This window comes from Strongylocentrotus purpuratus, unplaced genomic scaffold (assembly GCF_000002235.5).
Source record: "Strongylocentrotus purpuratus isolate Spur 01 unplaced genomic scaffold, Spur_5.0 spur5_scaffold_7, whole genome shotgun sequence".
NCBI classification, from domain to species: Eukaryota; Metazoa; Echinodermata; class Echinoidea; order Camarodonta; family Strongylocentrotidae; genus Strongylocentrotus; species Strongylocentrotus purpuratus.
In genome coordinates this window covers 28931300-28949390 of record NW_022145613.1, presented here as the reverse complement: position 1 = coordinate 28949390, position 18091 = coordinate 28931300, and the positions used below count along the sequence as shown (strand labels likewise).

The 18091-nt window shown below is 38.0% G+C and overlaps 1 protein-coding gene across 1 annotated transcript in view; it reads right to left on the bottom strand.

The window, feature by feature from the left end:
• Positions 1 to 7172: 7172 nt before the first annotated feature.
• Positions 7173 to 18091, bottom strand: part of LOC579149 (oxytocin receptor) — an 18153-nt gene continuing 7234 nt past the window's right edge. The window contains exons 2-4 of the mRNA XM_030974998.1: positions 11573 to 12583; positions 10036 to 10228; positions 7173 to 9498 (exon numbers count right to left, since the gene is read on the bottom strand). Of these exons, the coding sequence (XP_030830858.1) occupies positions 9164 to 9498; positions 10036 to 10228; positions 11573 to 12430 (1386 nt within the window). The 5' untranslated portion in view covers positions 12431 to 12583 and the 3' untranslated portion in view covers positions 7173 to 9163. The remainder of the gene's footprint in view (positions 9499 to 10035; positions 10229 to 11572; positions 12584 to 18091) is intronic.

Here is an 18091-nt window from a genome sequence, read left to right as displayed (position 1 = left end):
TTTCGGCAATCGTGCAAAGTTTGATAAAGATAAGCTATAAAGATATCTTAGAACTTGTTGATATATATATGCAAATCTAGGGTAATCTTTCCCCCATCCCCCCCCCCCTCCTCTCTCTGTCTCTCGCTCTGTCTGTCTGTCTCTCTCTCTCTCTATCTATCACCCTCTCTCTACCTCGCCAAAACCGCTGCCTTTACTTTTTCTCCAAAAGCTAATTAGGATAGTTTTTACTCTTCTCCGATGACTTAGGCATTATTACCTACTCTCTTCATTCACATGACTTACGAAAAGACGAAGAAAAAAAAAGATTCTTAGTTTTTTTATGTTTTCGATGACAAAATTACCGACGAACGCATTTTGAGGGCGACAGAATACGGGTTATAATGACCAGGGCCTTGAACCATTACCTTCCCCAATGTCACTAGGGCAATGACATGAGGTTTGAACCTCGGACCTACCAGTTTCAAGACGGTAAGACCACTTCCCAAACAACGGACCCAACACACTGGCAGCTTTAGCTACATTTTGCCTCTCATGGCTTCCATTGATTTATTAGACTTTTTTTCCTCCAAACTTTAGGAAAATTAAATGTTCCTGACGATATAAGTATAGCAACGAAAGTCAAAATGAGGAATAAAATTCGTTTTGAATTACATGAGTAATCGCAATATACAAGTTCACGGTTAGCACAAGTCATGTCCCAAAATGACTTCGAATATCCACAGATCTTCAAAACATGAAGAGGTCCCACTGTGTGCATTTTGAAATATTATTCACTCCTACATCGATCGAGGTGCTACATAAGTAGCCTTTATTTCCCCTTTTCAAAGAATACTTCCACCTGTGTATCATGGAGTGCACTGCTTGTGCATAAATGAATAATGATTACATAACTTTCATGAGCACGTATCCAGTATTTTATTTCCGTGTATTTCACAATTTGGTCTGCAATGACCTTTATCTGCTCATGCTCGGACTGTAACTACATGTATGAACTGGCTTATTGTCTTGTAATCGTCATCGACATGAATTAGGACCTAACTCAATCAAAACCACATTATTTGCTACGACTGAAAATAAATGGACTTTTTGATATGTTTGAAGATTCATCTCCAGATTTCAAACAACCTACGTTTTTCCGATTTTTTCTTCCCCTCCTCCTCCTTCTTCTTCTTCTTCTTTTTCTTCTTCTTCTTCTTCTTCTTCTTCTTCTTCTTCTTCTTCTACTTCTACTTTCTCTTCCTCTTTTTTTCTTCTTCTTCTTTTCCTTTTTCTCTTTCTTCTTCTTTTCTTTCTCCTCTTCCTTCATCTACGTTGTTATCAAGTCAAATTTGTTTTGATGGATTTCGGCCTAAATTCCTCTCACGTGTTCAAGTTTTGATCACAAATTGTGCTTAAACTTCCAACAACTTAATCATTAATCTTTATTCAAATGTATAATCGGACCCTCATCCCCCCCCCCCCCCCTCCACCATTCCCCAATGAGTCGAGTTGTGGTTATCGTCGGTTGGTTATAATATGAGGTTGAATATATCGCAATTTGAATGAAAAGGTACCCGACGAAATAAATGAATCATTTTCTTAAAAACATTGAAAAGTCAGCTATTATTGAATGTACTATAAATGCCATGTATTATGTAATTATATCTATACATAAATGTATATAATATATAAAGTATTCATATATTTGGTTTGTTAAGGTGTGAAAAGGAAAATCATGTACAATGGAGTATAACATGTGCATTACGAATGTAATTAATTTATTGATTGCTGTGAATTTATATACTTTACATTTAACATCAGTAAAATGAGCATACGTAAAGATTTTTCTTCCTTCTTTTTGACTACATTATTTTTCTTCTTCTAACTTTTAAAACGATTCGAACTTGAATGAGAATGTATTTTGTGAGATCTCATCGCTTAAACATAGTTCTTTTCAAGTTGAAAATCAATACTGTGAATTGCATGTTCTTTTTCTGATGAAACGCTATTTAGGTGTTGTATATAAAATCTTTGTCAGTATTATGGTAGAATCCGTAGATAGGAGATAAATAGAGCATTTAATTTCATTTCGTCTTTCTTTTTCAAATTCTTTCAAAAGAATTCAAGATTAATTTTATCGTTTTTTCTATGTTTAGGATGCAAGTTATGTTCTTACAGTTCTTGCGCCGAATCGCTATGTTTTTATTTGCTTGGTCCGTCATTATTTGTGGACATCTTGATTTGAATATACAGTGTATTACAATGTAAAAATGAAACCGTGTTTTATTTTTAATATCTAACATAAGATAATGTATTTTTCAAACTGGCTTTCTCATTTATCTGTTCTCTCTCTCTCTCTCTCTCCCTCTATTTCTCTCTCTCTCTCCCTCTATTTCTCTCTCTCTCTCTCTCTATTTCTCTCTCTCTCTCTATTTCTCTCTCTCTCTATTTCTCTCTCTCTCTCTATATTTCTCTCTCTCTCTCTCTCTCTCTCTCTATTTCTCTCTCTCTATTTCTCTCTCTCTATCTCACTCTCTATCTTTCTCTCAACTCTGTCTATCATCCTTGTAATCTATTATTCTCTTCCTTCCTTGTGTTTGTTTATTTTACTTTTTTACCCCAGCCACACGGCCAAGCCAACCCCAAACCGAACGAATTGTTTTTGTCTTGTCCCTTTCGGATAATGCAATTGTTTTGTTTGGCCAGTAGTCGGTCTGGCGTCGGTTTCGTTGAAGTGGCTGAGGTATTGTTCTTATCATACTTCTCGTTGTGTTTTCTCAAATATTCTATTTTTCCTTCTGTTCTTTTTATTTCCTGCATTCTTTTTTTTAATGGTTATATGATAATGTTCACCTCTGTTCCTCTTTAAATTGTATTTATTTAGGTATTTTAATTATTTTTCTTTAAAAATCTTGATACCCGGGTTTCACTATCAGACCGACTCCAAACTAACCTCAAACCGACTAATGTTGGCCCTTGGTGGTAACGTATATTTTATCCGTCTGTAGTCGGTCTTGGGACTTTCTGGTCATTGTGACTGGGATATCGTAACCGAACCGACTGACGACTGGCAAGATAGCGGCCATTCAGGATACTTGTTTGTTCGGTTTGTTACCAATCAGCAATGATATCGACTTTGTGAGTTTGCGCTCCTTGTCGGTATGGCTGGGGCAATAGTAACATTTTGCTATTTTGGGTGATAGCGGGAAACCGATACTGGTCCCGATGGTCAGTTTGCGGTCTGGTTTCGGTCTTGTCAGTGTAACTTGGATATCAAAACTCTTCTAAGGTGATGCCGTCCAAATGTTGTGCATATTAAATCGACTTATCTGCTCAATCCCTTGTTGTATGTTCATGTTAAAGTAGACAATGTATTTTTGATTGTGTCTTAGTTGCCATCGCTGTTTAGAAGAAATAAAGACAAGAGGAAGATGTCTAATGACGAAATTAATTGATATTTTTGTTTGAGTATGTTTCATCAGTTAATTGTTGTTAATGTCTCAGGGAATCAAGACTAAATATAAAAAAACGCAGGTAACAATTCAACAAAGTCATGTACGTAGATTTACCGTAAAGAAAGTGTGAACAGGTTTGGTGTCGTCACAGAGTGTTTAAAAGCCGTATACACGCTCATGCAGCTGACGAGACTTCCAAGGACACCAACAGCCCATAAGATCGAAAGCACACGAGACCAACAGCCCACAGGACCAACAGCACACAAAAACGACAGCCTACAAGATCGACAGCCCGACGAGACCGATGACCCATGAATTCGAAGAAGTCGATTTCATGAACCTCAAGAATAGACCAACAGATCGGCAACGTGGCCTGTTGGTTTCGCGATTCATCAACGTCATAAAACCTCGGAAAACTTGACAGAAGATCCAGGATACCATATATATATATAATATTGTCGCTCTCTTGAGCACTAGCCGTTTCACCATCATCGTGATTTCCCAAAAGCGTGTGGCACAGGGTACCAATACTCCTTTTAAAAAAAAATAAAGTTTATTAAGTGCATTTTTCATGTGAAAAAATGTCATAACATTACATCACCGTAACGTTTTACTTTCGTGCAAGCTTGACAATCAAACTATTGAAAAGGGTATTTTACGCTTTTATAATCTTTTCCTTTTTCCAAAATGAAAGCGGATTTAGGTACTTCATCTCATTGTGTAAGGAAATAATTCATGTGAATGATTATGTTTCCGTGTGCTACTTATTCTTAATGTGCCAAATGTAAATCAGATTTTATAAGATAAGGTTACTGTTGTTGTTTCAACTTGGGACTTTATTTACCCAAAAGTTAATTTTGAGAAGACACATTAGGAATGAAGGAAGCAAAACGTCAGATCACTCTGTGCAATGTATTTAATAATCTCGTATATAGCAATAGTGCAGGTGACTTTAATCAGTGAATTAAAAAAACAACCAATATCTTAACTAAGAACTAATTTCGAAATATATTGTTCATCTTAATATCTTAAGTATATTTACACATTGCTATATTTACACGTTATAATGTTGTCCAATATATATATATATATATATATATATATATATATATATATATATATATGAAAGGAAATTATCGTAAATTCGTATATCATTTATAAACATAAATATGCTGATGTAGTGTATTCATGTGCCATTGGCATTTGCCGTGCCTTCGTAAATCGTGAGCTTGCTCTGATACCGGGAAACTTTGGTGCAATATTTACCTCGACATTGATATCGTCCAAAATAATGACCTCCAAGATCATGTATATATATATATATATATATATATCGTATCCGGACACCTACCCCTGGACATCCATCCCGGATATTCACCCCTAGGATAACTACCCTCTAGGACAACTACCCGCTGGGACAACTACCCCGGACAACTACCCCTATGGTAACTGCCCCCAGGGCAATTGCCCCCGGACAACTACCACCCAGACAACTATCCTCTAGGATAGTTATCCGGGGGTAGTTGACCTAGTGGATGGTTGCCGTAAAGGTAGTTGTCTGGGGGTAGTTGTCCGGGAGGTAGTTGTCCGGGGGTAGTTGTCCTAGGGAGTAGTACTGTTGTCTGGGGGTAGTTGTCCGGGGTTTGTTGTCCTAGGGGGTAGTTGTATGGGGGTAGTTGTCCGGGGGTGATTGTCCTATAGGGGGTAGTTGCCCTAAAGGGTAGTTGTCCTGGAGAGCGGTTATCCTAGGGGCGGTTATCTGGGGGTGGTTGTCCAGGGGGTAGGTGTCCTAGAACCGAATTTAGTTCCGGAATATTATGTTTAGAGCGACGAAATAAGCAATTGGGCGGGGAGGGGGAATAAACTTTTGGAAGGGGGTTAGACGGTCTAAATGTCAATTGAGAGCCGACTGTGACATGAATACAACATTGCCCTTTACGTTCTAATTAAATGTTGGCATCTTATGACAAAAATACATCAACAATTAAAATAAATATATCTTTATAAGTTTAAGTATCATAAGGGTGTGCTCGCGTGAGTGCGTATTGTTACGTGTCACTTTGCCTGGAATGTATCTGGTACGATTCAGATGTACAGTAATACGATTTTAAAAAATACTAGAATTAACAAACCTCTGTCTAGACTACAAACGTCATACTACGAAACAAATACATTCGTGGCAAGATTCCGTCTATACATACACAAAAACAAAAATGACTACATTTTAAAGCTACGTCTATTATTGTTTATAAGTACATATTTACATCAGATGTTATATGAAAGCACGTTTCAAGATTGAATGACAAATCTTTAATTTCAACAGTCCTGTGTACATATATCACATATTCATTTTTCATAAACATAACAGATCATATACCAATCATCTCTAAACATTTATTTTTTCAGTCCGATAGCATGAGAGTCTTTTTTGTTCAGATAATTGTGGCAGCTTCTTAGTTTCAACGAAACGTCAAATGTAAGGAAATAGAAGTCTGTGCATCCGTTGGAAAACCGATTTTATGAAACTGATATGATTTATGACAAATTAGAAAATGTAAACCAAATAAATACGAATGTCTGCACGCATTAATAGTGTGTATATAACATTGATATAATTTATATTCCTCCAAAATATAAAAGTAGACATATATTGTCAAGGCTTAAAATACGTTAATGTACATATTATGTGAACTTCATTGATGCGATACCAAAATAAAGACGGCGCTGATGGAATAATAAATAGATGGATCACTTTTGAAATGGAAACTACGATCCTAAATAAAAGGGGAAAGTAATTAAAAATGTTAGTTATACGCAATTGTCCGGTCGGTCTGACAGCTAAAGTATCATTGTATTGTTTGTAGGTCATGAAGTTTCAAGAATGTGAGTGCATAGAGTTCCGTCACCTAATGAGTTCACAATTTCACGTGTATTAAGAGCCCGCCCCCCCCCCCCACTCAGTGTTATTTAGGGTACGCTTATGCGTGTTCCCAGCGACCCCCCCCCCCCCCCTTTCAGCAAAAGTCCCGTGTGTAAAGTCAATACGGGTAGACCTTTTTCTTTTGTTACGAGCCGGAGAGTTTGGGAACACGCATGGTATCCCTCCGTTCACGGAGTGGGGGGGGGGGGGGAGGGGTGGGCGGTAGGATTAAGAGTATCGGCGTTTGGCAAAACGCTTGGGTGCATGAATTAATTATGCATTATTAGGGTAGCACCAAGTTTGCTATTTAGGCAAAGTGTATAGCGCCATCAATAATATGAATGTCAGCAGTGTAAATCGCCCTTCTACCTTCCTTTTACAAAGTTTGTATTCTCAAGCAGCAGATTATGAAATATATTTTTGCAGGGACATCTCACAAGTTATTTGTAGCTAGCAAGATTTTCTAACAAATTTATTTAAACCGTTATATTCACGGGTGGGGGGCAGTGGCATCGTCTCTATCTCTGCTGGGGTAGGTCAAAAACTTCAATAAGCCAGTTCGTAAATACTATCTGCGCATGGGTAGATAAAGGTCTTGTTCCCAAATTGTAAAAACCCATCGAGACGAACACTGATACCGTGCTCATGAAAGTTATATAATTAGTTTTAATGTATGCACAGACAGTACATTTATCTGATACAAAGCTCGAAGTATTCTTCTCAAGTGGTAAACAAAAGGTATCGAAGAAGCACCTCCATCAACTTCGGCAGTGATTATTCTAAAATGCACAAGTGGGACGTATCCATCGTGTAAAAGATCTGTGGATATTTTGGGGTCATCCGTTCCAAAGCTATTTACAAACTGGCTTTATATTGTCGAGTAACCGAAGAGTAACTTGTCAAAATCAATTGTAGTCTGAAGTCAGTCTGTATGTCCATGCATGATGTGATCTTCAGTACTAAATTAAACATTATATATGTTTATTATTTTAGGATAAATATGTGGTTGTTCGGAAGTCTGAAAGTTACAAATTATGACGGTGTTTTTGTTTTTAAAATGGCCACTGAAACTCTTGAGAAACAGGTATTAGTTTTTCCACTTGGTAACCCGATAGTTTAATTTGCTTCAATTTATTCCGGCTTTATTTCGTCCGAGTTACAGTCTCAGGGTTAATAGGGACTTTTAGATTTGCAAGTCGACATAGTGGACTGCTACGTGTGACGTCCTTTTAAGCTGGCAACCAAAGATGCCAGAAAAGGACGTCACACGTAGCAGTCCACGCACATCTAAAAGTCTCTAATGTTCCAAATTAGATGTAAGTTTAAGTTTTAATGTCAAGGTTAGAGTTAGTAGGCCTATTGGTCCAGGACTTCAGTCGGGAATATGGTCAGGGTAAGACCGCGGAACAGTAGTCACGGGATGATTTGTCGGCGAACTCTAATCTATCATCCTCGTCCTCGGCGCGCAATGGTAAACAAAATCTTTGAAATGTGTGCCAATTTTAAAGCATTTTTTCTGTACAAACTTTTTCAAATATATGTCATATAATTATAAAACAATTTAACCATTAAACATTTCGTATGTGTCAGCCTCTATAAAAATAGAATGATGTTTGGTCTGAGAAAGAAGACAAGCACAAAGTCAAATATGTTCCTAATAAACGGATTAACACTCCAGCATTAATGTGTGGAAAAGCAATTTGCTTAGGCCTAGTTAGAGAAAAGCAAAAAGCAAAATTACACAATTCTGTGTGTGATTATAATAGTCTGATAATGTAACCTTTATTGCGCTTGAAAAACAATCCCTTCCTTTGTCGTTCATGCCAGTGTGTTTTCATTAGAATTTAATCACCGAAATAGATACATGATTGAGGTGCAGTTTAATCATCGAGAGCCTACTGTGACCCACGTAATACCACCCAATACACACGTTAAATGCCATTATCAGAAATCAGTGGCGTAGCGAGTGTGCACCGAGTGAGGGGGACAATTGGGAAGGGGGCGCTGGTCTTACACGGAAATTAAAATGCGAATTTACATGGCTATGGCGTGAGAGTTAGTACACCTTTTTCCTCTCTATTTATACCACCACTCGATTAGGGAGGGGGAGGCACGTTCCCCGGTGCCTCTTTAGTTACGCCACCGTCATAAATTGCAGTTTCGATAAGTACCGTTTATACGCTCTCTTAATGCTCTTGATCTCAGAGAGTGAGAGAGGGCACTTAAAAGTAATTGTTTTAATTTAGGAAATTGGCAGATTTCGATTACTATACAATCGAAAGTACATAGCTGTAACCCACTAGATTTTTATGAACATTTTATACTTGATACATGTATCTACGTGCACTACTGCGACGAAAAACATGAATGTCGAAAACGAAATGCACCTTTGTAACACAGGCGTAACATAATGCTTATTTTCATGGTTTTCCAAAACGATTTATATTTGATATATCATGTATTCATTGTAAAAATTAGTATAGATATAAAGACATCAATTTGCTTTGTCGATGGAACCATATGATTGATATAATTATACCTAGCGAACATATTTAGGCAAACCCATTTCAGCAGAGTATAGATTTACGTCAATCCAAGCAACTGTCGCTAACGTTCTTGGTCCAGTGTGGCTTACAGGAGATTAGTACAAATATAAATTACAGTACATGTTCAGATTCAGCTGAGATGAATACCTTGATGTCCTTGATAATTCCAGTTTCTGTACAAGATAAGAATATAGTTTGTTCCATTACAAAGAAATGACAGCAGTCGTAGCATTGCGAACATGACAGGGCATCCTGAACTATCAAATGTCACGGGTGTGGGCCGCAGATGAACCGAAATTGCAGGCGTACCCCGCGATCGGGCCTTCTCGCCCGCTGGTATCCAGACTGGAATAAAGAGTCTTTGAGCCAACGTGGGACGTGCTGGAAGCGTAGCGACTGGAGTTGTCATCCATGTGCGTCCGGTCGTTAGCATACTTTGACTTGTTGAAGCGGCCTGAGGTGGCCCGCACGAACTTGAAGCAACCAAACGTTTCCAAGGTCTCACGTTTGACGTTGCCGCTGAAGGCCAGGTAAATCAAGGGGTTGGTGCAGCTGTTCAGGTTAGCCAGCAGCATTATAATGGTGAAGGCATCACCTGTTGGGATAAACGAGAAATAATGAACAAAATACGAAATATATTAAGGTACTAGTTGAGGTAGAGCGTCTTATAAAATTCGTTTAGGAATTGTGTCACTTTAAATAAATCACGACGTGTATTATGTTTCTTCTTTTCCCACCTTTAAATAGCTGCTTATTTTTACACGCTAATAGTCATGGCTACTTTGCTCATAACAGTGTTATTTTAGCTTTCAAATCTATTTGAATATTTAGTATAGACCATATCGATGATAATCTAGCTGTAGTCCATAAACCTCAATGCCCATCTGCACTAGTTAGCCATGAAGGATTAGACCTCCCTGCATTGTCACTGACAGGTGGTTATCTCATCAAATCAGCTCTCTGTTAACATAAGAAAAAGGGGATCATGGGGAACGGTCATCGATTATGCATTGACTGCTATATAGAGGGCGCAAGTAGCAATAAGTAGAACAGTGGGGCTTTAAGACTCAGACTTTTGTACATACTTGAGGATCTGGAAATTAATTGCAAGACATATAGCTGGTTAACCTACCATGAAAGGGGGCACTCGAGGGGTGCCAGACGTTCCAAAGCTGAGCCAAGCTGAACGGTGTCCAGCAAGCCACGTACACCGTGACAATGGTTAGGGTCATCTTGATGGTTTTGACCTTTGCCCTGCTGACCCTTGCAGCTGACCCGTGCTTCCTGCAGAGTGGATCTTCTCTCTCGGATGTCGGTTTCGATACCTAATTTGATAAAAGAATAGAGCGTTACATGAGTTGATTATTTTGTTCAAGTTCAAGTTCATTCTTTATTCGGTTTAAAAGACATGTAGATATTGAAATACATACGAAGCATTTTAAGCTAAAATGCAAAGTATTTTTAAATGAATTCATATAAAATAAGAAGAATAAAAGGGCTATCATCAAAAGCCTATTGCGGCTTGACAGGTAGATGGTCCCAAAAGTTATCAGGTTATAAGCTTAAGATTACTATCTCGGCGGGGGAAAATACGTAAAACAAAGATGCAAGTGGTTTTGCATTGAAAATTTAATTAAAAACAACTAATGATTTAACAAAAAATAATTTGTTTTTTATGCGAAAATTAAGGTGCGCTATCGTTGGTATGGTTTGTGCGTGTACGACGATCCCTTCAATGCACATGGGTCATCGATTCGTGAGGACATATTAGTCATACCAAAGCATTGACTGAATTACCTCCATATGCGAAATAAACTGATGCCTATACTGAACGGCAGACAATCGCATGTGTGATTTACTTACTCACCGTGTGTTTTTCGTTTTTCAGGCTGCATAGGCGTTTGAAGTTTATTTGGAGATTAATCATTGGATGGAAAGGAAGTGCGGTTCAAAAGCTTTCTTTCGATTCAACAAATGATTACGGTATACTTGTAATTTAAAGGAAATACAAAGTTTAGGGATATTTTGAAAATTGGGTGGAAAATGATTCTTTACAATTTTGGTATATTTGGATGCCCCTGTGGATGTATTATAGGCACTAGAAAATTTAGCTTCTGAAACACTTCTGCTTTCGAGAAAAATTGAATATAAAAATGTACCGGTGCTCCTGGTAAATTTTGATAAATTTCAAATAGCGCCTACGGCCGTACAAAGGTAGCTGCGACCATGAAAATATCAGAACATATAGTTGTAATATATAATTACCAAACGGGAATAGCTAATCGGTCGATTTTAGTCAAGAAACATTGTATTATAGCTTAATTAATATCTTGACCTTGAGAGGGAGCTATACAACATAAACAGTTTAATATTTAAAAATTCATAACTTTAGACTCGATTTCAACCGCGACAACGATCACTGATTATTAAAGGATCGCATATGCTTCCTATAGGTAATTTTGAACCAAATTCATGACCCGATACCAAAACATTGTATTATGTTTAAGGTTTATTAGAAGGAAATCCTCTTGTGTTAATCAACTACGAGAGCATAAATTTTGAGAGCATATCGCATATCGCATATAAAGTAGTTAATAGAAGCAAATCGTTATGATGCAATGCTTAATTATAGTGGTTGTTAATGATGTCGGCTATCAGTTGCCAATTACCTTTACTTCTACACCATCGGCATCCCCGTCGTCATCGTCGACGTTGGTAGTAGCTACACTACTGGAATGATGTCCACCATTCTTGACCTTCTTGCGGTCACTGTCCGGAGTCTTGCCCATGTTTCTCCACACTGTGTAACAGACAAGCCCATACGTGATGCCAAGGATCGAGCTTGGTATGATGTATACCGCCATCACGAAAAACGTAATATAGGCCCGGGGAGACCACGAAGTAAATTTCATCACCGCCCAACATTGGTATCCCCCTTCCACAGCAACGTTCTTAAAGATTATCATTTGTGGTATGGCATAAAGAAACGACAGTCCATATGCTATTGCGATCATGATGCGCATGCGCTTCGTGTAGTCACCGCGTAGACCGAGCAAAGGATGGCAGATTGCGATATAGCGATCAATGGCGGTCATGACGAGGATGTATGTGGAGAGATACATCGGAAAGACTTGGCCGTACTTGACGATACGACATACAGCGTCCGGAGCATAGAACAAGTAGGTAATGTCCCACACGAGCTGAGTGAATATGCTTAAGAGACAGGTCAGCAAATCGGCAACGCAGAGGTGTAGGATGAAGAAGTGCATCCGTGACAGTTTCTTGCGACGTCTCCAAAGGGAATGTACTACGATGGAGTTGCCGAAGAGAGCGATGACAAGGATCAGACTGCTCACGAAAATCTCCCACTTTGCCAGATTTGCGTTTCTATCATCGGATGTATCCGTGATGTTACCAGAGTTGTTGCCAGGTGTGGGAAGCCATGGTTCTGTTGTGGCGCCCTCTACGGGTGTGCTAGGAGAGTAATCAGATGCCTCGACGGGGCAGTCAACGCCACTACAAGCCATCCTGCGAACATGAACCTGTCTTCTTTGGCAATAATTAAGTGTTACTTGCAGTAACCACAATATTCGGTATTCCTATTAAGGTTCATTAACCAATGATCGTTATCCTTTCCGTGTTGTTCCTGCTATTTTCACAGTTAACGCCGTCGAGAATACCTGAAACAAAAACAAAATATATTTTGTTAAATGAAATCATTGTAATCGTTCTACTCATACCCATTTCCTTTATTTAGAAGTGCGCTGTGGATGCATGCAACAAAGATATACTGATTAATATTCATGAGCAAGGGACTGAGAAAGAATAGAATATGATAAGAAAGAAAACAGATTTCAAAATGTGATAGGACAGTTGATTAAAGAAACAGAATGGATAGCGTTGAATATGATCATGCGAATCATGCTAGAAGATAAAGTTTGAAAAGGGAACATACAAAAGAATCATAGGAGAGAGGAATAAAAGAAATATAATACAATGGGGGACAAAAACAGTTCAGCAGTTCAACAGAAGTGAGAAGGACAACACGACCTGCCTTCTAGCATGTCCTTCGCAAGAAAATGTTTTTTTGTTTGTTTCAGAAAGATGGCGTCTAAAGCTCTCGCCGCCGACGGGATAACTGAAGTCCATCAAGCCCTAATATCCTGACCATTTCTCCGGGCCATTGTCTATCAAGTTAAAACCGGTCCGTGTTTGCCTTAGAATAACGCAATTTTCTTCACTCTCCAAGCACCACAAGGACGGCAGCAAGTGAAATGAGAAAACATTACTCAGTCACTTCGATAGCATCTTGGGACGTTTGCTCTTGTCAATTACAAACTTCAGCTCTCGCTCTTTCTCTCTCTCTCTCTCTCTCTCTCTCTCTCTCTTCTCTCTCTCTCTTTCTCTTCCTCCATCCACATTCCTTTTGTTTCTGTCTCTCTCTCTGTTTATGTATAGCTGCCTTCCTTTTTCCTCTGTTCTGTGTCTATGTTTGTCACTACACCCCCTCCATTACCCCCTTCTTTACTTCCCACTCTCTCTATCCCCCTCCATATTTCTCCGATATTTATATTGTTTATATATCCTTTTTTCTCTATATTTCGCTCTTCCCATATCTTTCTTTCATTCTTTCCCTCCCTCCTTTCTTCCTCATTTTGCGTCTGTTTATGTCCCTCTCAAATACCACCATCCCGCGGATGGAACCCCCAAAATAAAGGTGTTTATAGGAATAATTAATTAACGAACTTCCAAATAATAGAAAAACTTTATCTTAAAATTAAAAGTTGAGGTAGAGGAATATTAACTTTATAAGAAAAATGATCCGGAGGAAGAAAAAAAAAGGGGAAAACGATGAAGTCTCTAAACCTGGGAAAATAAGAAAAAGGAGAATACCAAACACAGTGATAAGGGGATTGGAAGAGGATACCTCTATTCATATAATTTCTACTTACATTACGTCGCAACACATTTATCCTTAGGCTTGCAATAAAGTCTAGAAACCCTTTTTTTATAGGCCTATCTCCAAAGAATTGACGAATAATCGAATCAGCTCAAGCTGAATAACCCTCTTTGCTTATGGAAATGGGGGGCTAGTGCAACAACTCTTCGGGGATATCCAAGGTCCTTTGTTGGAGCTGAAGAGCCCATTCTAACGCATTCGGAAAGCATTACGAGATATCATATTTCGACATTTTGCATAATACAGAACACTGCGAGTGATATCGGGGAAGAGATTCCAATAAATCATTCTACTGCTTTCTAAATATTCGGGTTTTTTTAATGGACCTTTAAAGGAATTTATAGGAAGGTATATTTTGTGTCAGAAAACTGCATATAGAGATGGATTTTGAAGGCATCAAGCTTGAATAATAACAAAAATCAAAAGGGTATCGAAAATATTTGTTTTAATAGACACTGTCTCGGTCAAAGTGAATGAAAGGATACGAATGATCATCATTATTGAAACCGGCGGTGACAATAGAGGACGTGATTATGGCTATACAAAATAGACGAGGTACAATTTTTTGGAAATCGGGATAAAAGTGAATCGTAGAAGGATCTCCAAAACTCACGGGGACAGAAGGAGCGGGAGGTATGACACTAAATCACAAAATGGTGATGTTTGACCAACATTTCCAGGTTTATTGGTTTTGCTGCATTTTGTAATGTTTATGTTCACATTCGTATGAACTCAAGTGTTGTGGATTAAAATACTTAGCCAGAGAGTCGACGCTTTAAATTTGTTTCATTATTTTACTCATGCTTGACCAGAATATGAAACTATGGTAATATAAATTTGATACTGAGCGTATTACAGTAAATTTCAAGAGCACATTCTCAACACTACAAGATGGATGAAATTTAAAGGCACCCAACGCGTCACTGCAAAATGTCATAGGAAGACTTGAGCATGCGTACAGACAACATCCATACATGAAGAGTGTCTTGTTACAAATTTGGTGGACCAGTCGGTGCCCATATTATAATACCTATAATACCCACAGATATCCGATGTGGGATTGTGGGTGCACAACCGGCCCGATCATGACGAACTACAGAGGCGCGCGTGTCCGTGTATAAAAGACAGGGCTTGGAGTATCATGATGTGGGACCGGAAGAGCGTGACTTTCCATTGCTTTAGGCGGAGCACTGGCCCCGTGGACGTGGACGGTTTGCAGGGGATATCACCCGCAAAAAGTACACACGGAGAACGTGCCGAGTAACTCATGATAACTTGGTTTCTAATTATTTTGATGACGTGTTGTCTCTGCGATGATGAAAGTGGGTGAGGGAGGGATAGAGAGAGAGAGAGAGAGAGAGGGGGGGGGGTCGGGAGTCGGGAAGACTAGCGATGGATTTGAAATGAATAGAATATCTTATAGAATCCTTAAGAATGTAGATGAAAATTGGATACTAAGAAAAGGTCATTTATTCAAATATGTTATCAATATTACATATTTCATGAATATAACAAGAACCACACTCGTTAGGAGAGATACATAATGATACTAAAGCTTATTTTCCCGATTAAACGAAGTCAATACAGGCACATAAATAAAACAAAAGTGAAAACAAGGTGAGATAGAACAAGAGTGTGGGAAGGGAGGGAGGTATATAGTGAAAGAGAGAGAGAGAGAAAGAAAGGGGAGAAATAAAGAGAGAACAGGACACAAGGCAATACATAAAACATGACGTATTAAAAAGTAAGAGAAAGAGAGAGAGAGAGAGAGAGAGAGCGCGCAAAAGAGAGATGGGGTGGAACGAGATGCCGAGACGCAAAGCAGTATATGGAACATTAATTTGTCAAGGATGGGGGAAAGGATACCAGATGAAAAAAGAGGGAAAAAGCGGGGATAAAAATAATCATCATATTAGAAGAGTGTGTGTGAATTAGACAAGAAATGACGAAATGAGGAAGTGGCGACCAGGTGTAGTCAACAACACAACGAGTCACGTGAGCAATGACGTCAGAGAAACAGCATAAAGAGCTCGTTGACAAGATAATATTCATGATTTATGAGGAAGCATTTTCGCGCTCGATTTTGAAGAACAACAATTTCTTTACATGAATTCGTAGCACATTGACGAGTTACAGATGTGGAGAGGTTTAGATGAACATTACCTTTTTCAGACATGAAAATGTTCAGTAGATACAATCCAGAGTAGATATCAACTTCCCCAATCGGTGAACCGACGCTTTCTTTCTATTATTATAATGTATTCATTAATTTATCAATTAGTATCCATTAATGTATTTTTTTGTTTATTTTGTATTGATTAAAATTGATTAATCAATTAAATGATCGAAAATGTGTTGTTTAAATGTTTGTATATCAATTCATTAATACATTGATACATTTACGTATTTCTAATTCATTCGTTTATTTATTCATTCATTTAAATACTTGCCTACCTATGCATGTACATAAACAATTATTTCTTTCTCTTTGAAGAGCTACGACAAGGACGTCTGATTTATTTGTAATAAAAAGTATGTTCGAATCATTTTCTTTCCTTTTTGTTATACTAAGCGTTGCTCGTCACAACTTAAAAAGAATTGTCACGTGATAAATGAAAAGCAAAATGGTGCTGAAATCGTAGTTTGGGTCATTCTAATATCGTTTAATAAAAAAAAACTGCAATTTAGGAGTGGTTCCATTTGTAAGTAAAGTAAAAACGCTATTTTTATTTCGCTTTATTTCCCCCCCCCCCTTTTTAAATAAGTTTAATTTCTCTTGTAGAGTAGGGTTTCACAGATATAAAAAAAAATAAAGATCGCTTTTTTAAAGAAAAATGGGTATTTAGAACTCACCGTGATTGCCATTGATTTTATATTTGTTTTCTGTTTTCCTCGATACCTATATTCTAATTGTCTTGCTTTAGCTTAGTGATAAACACAGAACCCTCTGGCTCATCAGATTACAATATACGTTTTCCATATGTGACAGGCGATATAGAGGCAAGAAAATATCACTAAGTCCCCACGGTGGTACCCAATCGAAACCAGAGAAAACAAATCAAAGCTGTGGGTCTGAATATCCAGTGGATTTCAACAAGAAATATGGTTCCCCCAATGTCATCTTTTTCTTAAATATCCAGGCAGGTGTACAAATAGCGGATCATCGACTGTCAATCACCGGGCCGGTTCGGGGTACTTGAGAGGGTAAACATGCACCACCATCGCCGATGCTTTTTTCTCACCTGATTTCAAAGTCGCGTTGGGAGTGACAGCGAGGGACGGCCAAGATATTTAGGAATTAAATCTTATCGATTTGCGCGCCCTCACTTGCTCATGTCAAATGGCCAATTTAAAATCGCGTGCGGATGTAAACGATCCCGATAACAAAGTCGTCTGGCATAATCGCCCAAAAAATGGAACGGATTAATTGCGCCGATTAAAGTCAGTATCAATGTTAATAGCCTAGAATTTTTTTCATCTTTGTTTGTTGTTGTTGGTTATATCTTTGAACATGTTGAATATTTGTATCAAATATGGCATTGATCTGTTAAAATTGGGTTATCGACGTAAAAGTCAGTATCAATGTTAATAGCTTAGATTATCTTTCATCTGTTCTTTTGTTGCTGGTTATATCTTTGAATATGTTGAATATTTGTAGCAAATAGGGCATTGATCTGTTAAAATTGGGTTATCGATAATGGATAACTTTACAGACATTTAAAAAAATCAATAATGGTTTATTCTTGCTTGGCAAATATGGCAAATTTGGCAAATTAAAACAAAAAAAGTAAAAAGAAGGTTAGGAGGAGTGGAAGAAGAAGAACAAGAAGAAGAACAAGAAGAACAAGAACAAGAAGAACAGCTATAAGACGAATAAAAACAACAACAACAACATGGCTTATTCTTGCTTGGCAAATTTGGCATATTAAAACGAAAAGGGTAAAAGAAGGTTAGAAGGAGCGGAAGAACAAGCACAAGAAGAAGAAGAACAACAACATCAAAAACATCAACTGCAACATCAACAACAACAACAACAAGAGCAACACATCCACATTTTCGGATAAATCTACACTAAGACATGACATGTACTTTCAATTAATACATTGCTAATACATTCTGAAAAAGAAACAATACTGCAGACAAACGATTCATAACATGTTTTCACTTCCCATTTTGATTGAATTTAGTGATTATTGCATGGTCTGCAGTCTCGACTGTCTATTAGAGA